We start from the raw sequence: 9,846 nt of genomic DNA, 5'->3' as shown, positions 1-9,846 counted from the left end.
TATTAGTATCTATATTATAAACTATATTATGAATTCTAGCAACCAAATTATGTAAGATTCCACGATCTGTTCTATTTGTTAGTCGATGTGTGAAATAACATAGACTTTTAGTTTTAAAGATGCACAACCGACATTTCATTGATTTGGGCATTGAATTTTCATAGCCTTCTTTTCACACTTTATTGGAATAGTGAAATGAAATGGAATTCGCCCTCTTTTCACACTTTATTGGAATAGTGAAATGAAATGGAATTCGCCTTCTTTTCACACCTTATTGGAATAGTGAAATGAAATGGAATTCGCTTTCTTTTCACACCTTATTGGAATAGTGGAATTCGCCTTATTTTCACACCTTATTGGAATAGTGAAATGAAATGGAATTCGCTTTCTTTTCACAACTTATTGGAATAGTGAAATGAAATGGAATTCGCCTTCTTTTCACATCTTATTGGAATAGTGAAATGAAATGGAATTCGCCTTCTTTTCACACCTTATTGGAATAGTGAAATGAAATGGAATTTGCCTTCTTTTCACACCTTATTGGAATAGTGAAATGAAATGGAATTCGCCTTCTTTTCACACCTTAATGGAATAGTGAAATGAAATAGAATTCGCTTTATTTTAGAGAAACATTTTTTTAAACACCAATCAGTTCACCAAATAAAATGAGACTTATATAATTCTATTCTTATCACATTAACGTTTGATTAAATTTGTAATCATCTCAAATATATTGAAAAAATGAATAATGTAATGCTAAACTTAAAGTTACTCTGGACCGACTGTAACGTTTAATTCTATTTGTAAATCAGTAGAAATTCCCCTTGTCGCTCTTGAGGGTTTCAAATGGACATCTTTTTAGATTTGGTGGCATTGCCTTATTAAATAAAATGACTTATCACGGAGCGTCTGGGACTATTTGCATGTTTTTTCATGGAGGACGAATTAAATCCAAGCAAATACATGACACAACGATGAATTTCATATCAAATTAATCTGCCATTTATTTTGTTCTACCGGAGACTAGGAAAAATATAGATATCTTGTATCTTACTCTTGGTTATCAGGTAAGGAGTTTCGAACTAGAACAAATCCACATTGAATACGACAGTGACGAAAGTGTAAAAATGAAATCTGCTTAGTGACCAAGCTTTTAGACTCTTTTGTCATATATAGAATTGGTATAGTGTGCGGTTCGTTTGGAAAAAAAAGTTAAATATATAGCCTATGTTAATAATCTTCAGAAGTACTAGAAATGTACAAAAATCACATAATTCCTTTATAAAAGCCCCAAACTAGGAATTTTACTCACTATTTCTGTATAATATGTCTTTTCTATATATCACAGAGTATCTTTCAAATGCTTATAATTCTGGACACACATGAATTTGAAGGCTCAAACTTCGACGATGAGCTATGAACACTATAACTGATTGGCTTAGCTAAAAATCCCCTTTTCTCAGACTAAATTATGATCTTATTGTACCTGTTAAATTTTAATGTAATGTATGAATAAACCATTTATCTCTTGCATGTTCTTAATAATAAGCATTAATATATATATATAGTTTGCCCATCACTACTTGTCATTATGTGTCTGAGAACGACGGGGAAAAACACGTCGAAACGTTGCATAAAAACTTTAACCTGTAGTGATTGTTGTTCCATAAAGCTGTATCTATATAAAGTATGATTTGTCAAAAAAATGGCACATCTCTCCCTTTAAAATAATTCTGATATTTTCTAGTCTAATTTTATTTGGTATAAACGCGTCTTTATATTTTTGTAATGCGATACAGGTTTACTTGGTTGGTTAAACAAATTACAAACAATATCATTTTTAAGAAATAGGCCTAACAAGTAACAAGCTTCGGTTATTGACCAAGGCTTATTTAAAAAATGCGGGAGAGAGTGCAAATATACAGATGTCTCCCCGAGGCAAATCTTGAAGGGCCGAAGACGCTGGAAGAAGCAATATTTAGAGCGCTAATGAAACATCAAAACGCCTACACAATGCTGTGTGATACAGGCGGGAATACATGAAGCTTAATGGAACAGGATTTCGGCAATATTTCGTAGAGTAAAACTGTAATTTGATACATGAATGCTCCAACTTGTTTTTTGTTTGTTTTTGATTTTGTACTCTCAGCCTTCACGGTCGTGGTATTCAACTTTTGAATGAGTTTATATTGAAACTTGATATTCTGTTGAATTTCAATAAAAACTTTCTTTACAATTATTCTTGGTACAACAAATTTTAAAAAAGGCCCCCGATTGGCCCATTTGTCTCGACGGGCTAAAACTTTCCAAAAGCCACCATTTACAGCTGGGTCTACAATTAAAATATTTTCTAGCTGAACACCCATTTACAGGTGAGTTGAGGGAATACATTCATCAGATGTTTCCTAGCTGAATTATCTGTGTTATTTACAGGTGATTTGACGGGAATATTGCAAGCAAATACCAGACATTAATTAACATTGTAAACATATATGATATAAAATAGCGTATAGAATATGAATAATTATATATCGTTCAAACATCGATCTAGAGTTGAGCTGATGGTCTAATAATTACTTGCCATATTGTACTTTTTGAATGTATAGTTCGATAAGATTAGATGATATTTGCTTCAATTGTCAGATGCCACTTTGGACATCTGTAGACTAGACTTGGATCATCGTCACAATGTCAAGACATTACGAACTTCGTCTTATACCTTGACTGCAATAGCCACCCTTCTTGTAAGAAGGAAGTTTGTATTTGCAGCGACATCACTCCATCTTCACGATATCAAGCTATAACGAACTGTGTCTTATATCTTGACTGCAATGGCTACCTTTATTGTATTAGGGAAGATTGTAAAATTGATAAATGCGATTGGATTGTACGTTACCGTCTACAGCAAATCAGAGCCACGAAAAAAAGACTGTAAACAATTTGGCCTAGCGTGTAATTCGGTAACGTATAATTCAATCAAATCGTTTCGTGTTTCCCGTTCGTAATAACATTGTGAATGTTAAGATGTAATTGAGTAGGCTAATGCTGTTGTCCAAGCAAACTTTTCATTACTGTGCACTGCATGGCGTTGGTCAACTTCATAAGCCCAATCAGTTACAGCAATAAATCTCTTTTTTTTTATTGTTTTTAAGTTTTATTTGTCACACGTGCACGCTAGATTTCAAATTTCCCAAGCCTGCATTGACAGACTAAATACTAGAATAAGAACACACACACACATGAATTTGATTTATCAATTTATGACCGAATGAATCCAATCTACATATTGCGATACTCTGGTTGACACCGCTGGGTATCGGCTAGGTTCGTTACGACTTGTGAAAGATACCACGCCAACCAAAACAGACTCGCCGTCTTTATCACAAACCAACGGACTGCCACTGTCGCCCTGGAATGAATGAATGCACGAATATGTATATGATGGATAAATGAAAACACGAACGAACGAACTGGTTAACGAATGGTTGACATATGGGTAAATTTGAGAAATAGGTCATTCAAGTATAATAACTATCAGAGACTAGGTAAGAGTCAGCAAGTTTCAGACTAGTATAATAACTATCAGAGACTAGGTAAGAGTTAGCAAGTTTCAGACTAGTATAATAACTATTAGAAACTAGGTAAGAGTCAGTAAGTTTCAGACTAGTATAATAACTATCCGAGATTAGGTAAGAGTCAGCAAGTTTCAGACTAGTATAATAACTATCAGAGATTAGGTAAGAGTCAGCAAGTTTCAGACTAGTATAATAACTATCAGAGATTAGGTAAGAGTCAGTAAGTTTCAGACTAGTATAATGACTATCAGAGACTAGGTAAGAGTTAGCAAGTTTCAAACTAGTATAATAACTATCAGAGATTAGGTAAGAGTCAGCTAGTTTCAGACTAGTATAATAACTATCAGAGATAAGGTAAGAGTCAGCAAGTTTCAGACTAGTATAATAACTATCAGAAACTACGTAAGAGTCAGCTAGTTTCAGACTAGTATAATAACTATCAGAGATAAGGTAAGAGTCAGCTAGTTTCAGACTAGTATAATAACTATCAGAGACTAGGTAAGAGTTAGTAAGTTTCAGACTAGTATAATGACTATCAGAGATTAGGTAAGAGTCAGCAAGTTTCAGACTAGTATAATAACTATCAGAGGCTAGGTAAGAGTCAGTAAGTTTCAGAATAGTATAATATCTATTAGAGACTAGGTATGAGTCAGCTAGTTTCAGACTTGATATCGAAGTGGCGAATATCGACTGCCGCAGACTTATAAACAAGTCCCAGCTGTCAGTCAATATATCACGTGATTGATAAAATCGTATTTAATAAAAAGTATCCACTTAATTGAAGAATTTAGCCAATGCTGATTGGATGATAAAGTGGGTTATTTTCTGATAAGAAATAAGTTAATCCATATATCACTTACTGCACAGACACCGACACCCCCATTTCTATACCCAGCACAGACTCTATTATCCATATTTATCATATGATACTGATCTCGACACTGGTCGTTACTATAAATAGGTAGTCTTAATAGACGGGCAGTAGATGATGGTCCGTCACCTGAAATCAAAAATTGGATAGAAAGGGAAGTAAATATGTATTCTCATAGGGGAGGCTAGTAAGACAATCACTAGGCCTCTTTATTCCTTTAAAATACCAAAAAAACACAAAAATGCTTCACCTTGAGAGGTACATCCCCATCCTTGAGTTACACAATTCTGTCCAACAGTTGGAAAAGAGTTATCTCCCTGGTCTGGTAGATTTATTCGTCTTATGGGGGAATAGTCGTCACCAGAGGGCACTGGTCGCTTCAGATGAACAAGAGCTATGTCATTCTTCCATGAATCTGAAATAGATGATAAATGGTACCTCAAAATGAATGAACGAGTAAATAATAAATGGATGAATAAATAAATGAATGAATTAATGATGAATATATGAATGCACGAATGAATGAATGGACTAATGAATGAAGGAATAAATGAATGTTTTAGTGAATAAATGAATGAATGGACTAATGAATGAATGAATGAATGTATGAAGCATGCAATATGTTTTTGATCCTCTCAGAGTAAATCCATATACGTATAAAATGGCTAGTAAGTTTTCTTTCTCACGAAATCTATGATTTCGCTCATATATTGTTAGAGTCAGGGCTAGGGTTAGGAAGAGTTTTCATTCATACATCCAAGAAATATTCGTTCATTATTTGAATACATTTTTTTTCATATGTTCAATAATATATTTCCTTTTTTAATATCGAGTATGTTTGTGATTGTATATTGATCAGGTAAGATTTAAGCCTCCCATCGCCAGTTACACCGACACCTCTGGCGATTAGTCCAAAAAATTCAACCTCTGATAGCTATTTTTAAGATGATCAGTTACTCCAGGCGATAACTTTCAAAATATCCATCAGAGACTGGAATAGAGGTAGATATTTCGGACTAATCGCCAGTGTACATTTAAAAATAAGTCAGTACTATTACCTTCAGAATCATACTCTGGATGAACTACAAGTCTATCAGCAGTTATCTCCCATTGCACCCAATCTGAACGATCAAATAGCTGACCCAACACATGGCGAACTCTTTCTAAAGGGTCCATCTGTAAAATCAAAAAGGTTTATGTTTGTTTTATTGGGATAATGAATTCAATTGCTTTTTGTCTCAACTGACATTGCCATCGGTGCCGAATGTCGCCTTATTTCTCCCGACTCGTCAGATACAGAGTTAGCTAGGCAAATAAACAATGTGGTAAGAACCAACAAAAACTGGGTACCAGTAGAATAAGTTAATGTCTCTGGTCGTCTAAATCAAGATTTCCAGAAACAAAAATCAAGATTTCCAGAAACAAAAATCAAGATTTCCAGAAACAAAAATCAGGATGGCAAATAGCAAAAATTAAGATTTTCAGTTGTCAGGAATGCCATAACTGTTAAAACAATCAAATGATGGCAAATAGCTCAAATTAGTGTTGTCAAAAACCATATTGGCAAGAGCCAAAATGAAGATTGTGAGTAACCAAAGTACTAAAAAAAACAGGGTACCACAGTAGCTAAAAAAAACGTAGGTACAAAAGAAATAAAGCTTGCGAATGAATAATTCTCACCCTTAAATTAGATGTTGCTAATCTTACTTTCCATCTTTGGATTCGTCTAGCCTCACTTCTGTAATAAATCAAAATCAAAATTTTAGCTCAGCGTAGTTTTAGACCAGTAATTGTAAAGCCATCAGAAGGAAGGTCGCCTTGGAGTCGGGATTTAGTACACACCAATAAGCTGCAGTGACTCAACAAGGTGTGAGGACTTGTTTCTTCCAATCTCTGTGATAGTTGAGCTAGTGAAAGGATGGTGACTATGCTGGTACACAAGATTATATCCAAATCTGGTAATTTGTCCAATAAACGTGATGGCTTTCCAGCTAGGTGGGACATCTTGCCTATCTAGATATATATCTTAAAACATGATCTTTTTTTTTAAAATGTCGATGATTCCAGGCGGTACATGTTACCTTCTAGTCTGTAAAAGCATGTCTATGTATCTGGTGGTATTATAGAACACTGTCTTTTCTAAAAACGTCGATGATTCTGTAGGCGGTAAATGTTATCTTATCTGGCTGCATTCTAACCGCCTTACCCTCGCGGTGTCTCCAGGTAGGACATGCTCACCTACCCTCAGATATAGAACGACATGCTTACTCACCCCTCTTCTTTAAAACAATGGGCAGCAGTGACGATCCACCTGTCATTCAGAACTGATCCACCACAATAAATATGTTTATGTCGTATTGGTATAATACCAAAAAGTTTATGTGTAACAATTGTGGCACGTAGTAAAACTAACCATGGGTAGCGTCCCCTTGATATCGGTCTTCCACCGATAGCTCTTGCGAATCTTTCCTTTTCACTACCTACAACGAATTCAATTTTAGAAGAACGCACATAAATTGTTATTGCCGTCGGTGATGTAGTGTCCTCCTTGGTCTTATGAAAATCGAATAGGATAGTTAAAATTTATCCTCATCTTTGCACGTTTCCTAAACATTAAGGTTTCTGTTTCATATTACTAAACTTAAACGAGTTTTCTGATAACAAACAGTTTTACGACACTGAATTTGAATCAATTACGTGGTAGACATTTTTCAAATTTTTAATTCTCAAAAGTTGCCCTAAGAAACTATCTAGGGCCTTGTCCAACTCGCTTATATCTGTGGTCTCTAGATTCATTCGGTTCCCTCCCTGTCAGCGATGCAGGTAAGAGGGACTGACATGGAAAAAGCGTCTTGTCGTTTGGACTAGACAATAAAGGAGGCCCCGTGTGCTACAGGCTGCGCACGTTAAAGATCCTTCGACAGTTGGAAATCGAAAAAGTGTAGGCTAATACCGGTGTCCTGGCAAAATTTCCCTCATTGCACATTTACCCTGCATGGCGTTGCCTGTCCTCATTAGCCCACATGGTGCAGAAAAGTAGGACGTAAAACTCCATTCATTTCATTTCATTTTATTGATATCTGTGGTCGAAATGGATTTACAACCCTCTCTACGTTCTGTTACATTCAAGACAATTCATCAAGCAGTGTACACTAAAGTAAACAGTTTAATTGAACAGCGAGATGCAACTCTACATTGTTTACCATGGCGGGGAGTTCACCTGTCAACTCACACTTAAGAATAACATGTTTTATTTACTTATAATTCCTTAATTAGCTTGTTTTCACTATCAGTCTTAAATTATCTGAGTCAAATTATACGGAGTTTTAGAGTTTTAGTCGTCTAAGTCTAATGTAATGTAGGTGCAAAAATTTTGAACATCAACATCTGGCGCAAAGTTCTACAATAATTCAATGGAATGTGTGGTGGATGTTGAACTGTCCTCTCATCTAGGCTTTATTAACAGTAACACGTGAGGTTATTACCAATATTATGTCATAATCTATACGTTAGAAGGCCGATAACAGTCCAAGAATCTAATTCTCCTACAAGCGTCACACAAGAAATCAGATTGTTGTAAAATAAAGCTTAAAATGTCAGTTTTATACATACAAAAACTAGAAAATCATCAGAATGGTGTAAATTGTTCAAGTTTCACACATTCACAAGCAAAGGACAACCAAACCCTTTTAAATTAACAAGGTAGCAGCCTATTTCAGTATATTTATAATTGAAAAGAGATGAATAAATCACATACCTAAAACATTGTTAAATCCAGCTAGAATTAATGTTGGTAAAATAGTCCATAGTAATACAGAGATCTTCATTGTTCCATACAGAGGTACGCCACTGTTAGTACATTCAAACTAGAAATATATCCCATTCACCTTTAAACATGTACCTTCAAAATAATGAAGCACTTTTACAAAAGACCGTCGTTTTCAATTTGAATATTTTAGTCCAAATTTGCACAATGGATAAAACTAAAGTTGAAAAGCCGAAAATTAATAGTTGTTCCAAATACCTGAACGAACCTGACTGTGTTTTATTGGGATCTTACGTTAGGTTATAACTGACAACAAACCCCAGGGGATCTCCAAAGTTACCAGTTGCTGGTATTTGACTTCAATCAGTAATAAATCAAGAGTATCTAAAAGGTAAGATGCCATCATCCCGTTGACAAATCTTCATCTAGTAATTTCTCCAATAAACGTGATGGGTTTCCAGACAGGTGGGACATGTTTCCCTATCTAGATATATCTTAAAACATGATCCAATTATTCCCTCTTTGCACACAGTAAATCGTATTAGACCTTCATTAGTTCAAATAACTAGCAGATAGGTACGACGTAAAACTCCATTTCTGTTTGATTAAAATCCCAAAGAAATGAGCCCTCTTACCTTCTGATACACGCAACACAATTGACACTAATTCGAACATTAAATCATTTCAAAATCGGAAAACTTCATCTGGCTGTCTTTCCGCTAGTAATGAGTCAGAGACTAAAGTTTTCTCAACCATAAGGTCAAGTAGTTTCACCCTCTTTTTAATGTACGTACTGTCTTCGTTTAAAGGAAAAAAGTCGTATAGTTTTCAAATGACCTGGTTTTTAGCAATGCCGTTTAAGCCAGGACTTCTTATCAATAAACAGATCAGACGTGGATCATTTCAAATACTAACAATACATACCGTGCAATGGTTACGTACAAGGGTGCTGATTGGAGGGTTTAAAAATCACGTGACTTCATGAATATTTATGAACTCTGTCCCTTATACGAGATTTACTTGCTAAAGAGAAACACGGCAGAAATATGTGACGTTGAAGAGACGATGTCAATACACTCTATCCCCTGCTGTCTGTCCAGATTGAATCAACAGCACTATTTAAATCATTGAAATGAATGGCGAATCACCTTTTACTTCGTGTTTAGATACAACAAGTAACAGTGTTTTAGTAACAACAAATTTAGCATCAGAATTTCCACGTTCAAATTTCTCGACTACCATACTTTAAAAGGGCGAATTACTCTAAGTTTTCAGTCCTGTAATTATACTGTTCTATATTGGCTTCCGGTGGAGGATGTTGAACTCAAGTGCACTGTGTAACTCTTGATGCAAACTGAAGTTGTTCAAAAAGATTCAAGTCTGGATCACTGCATATTTTAAAAGTGGAATAATGCAAGGGCAACGATGAACTAGTATGCTGCTATGAGACGGAAGAATTTTTTGATCGTCTGTGATATAGCTAAAAAAAACCCGCTAAAAACAGTACCAACACCAACAATTATCTGTGAGAAAGAACACCATCATTCATTGCCAAGATATTACATTAATTGTGGTCTAAATAAAATAACCTTGATTACTTCCCTTGATTAGTAAGCTCGCGACAGAAATTTGTT

General features: G+C 35.1%; 1 protein-coding gene across 1 annotated transcript; it reads right to left on the bottom strand.

Annotated features, from left to right (window-relative positions):
- Positions 1 to 3,236: 3,236 nt before the first annotated feature.
- Positions 3,237 to 8,932, bottom strand: LOTGIDRAFT_214033 (hypothetical protein). The gene is made up of 8 exons (XM_009052855.1): positions 8,848 to 8,932; positions 8,204 to 8,347; positions 6,719 to 6,926; positions 6,127 to 6,184; positions 5,505 to 5,622; positions 4,697 to 4,861; positions 4,436 to 4,575; positions 3,237 to 3,409 (listed from the first exon to the last, which is right to left on the bottom strand). Exons 2-8 carry the CDS (start codon positions 8,271 to 8,273, stop codon positions 3,254 to 3,256), a joined length of 915 nt encoding a protein of 304 aa, XP_009051103.1. The 5' UTR covers positions 8,274 to 8,347; positions 8,848 to 8,932; the 3' UTR covers positions 3,237 to 3,253.
- Positions 8,933 to 9,846: the final 914 nt, after the last annotated feature.

This window comes from Lottia gigantea (genome assembly GCF_000327385.1).
Source record: "Lottia gigantea unplaced genomic scaffold LOTGIsca_19, whole genome shotgun sequence".
Classification (NCBI taxonomy): Eukaryota; Metazoa; Mollusca; class Gastropoda; family Lottiidae; genus Lottia; species Lottia gigantea.
Note: the sequence above shows the minus strand (reverse complement) of the source record. Positions and strands in the feature narration are given on the sequence as shown.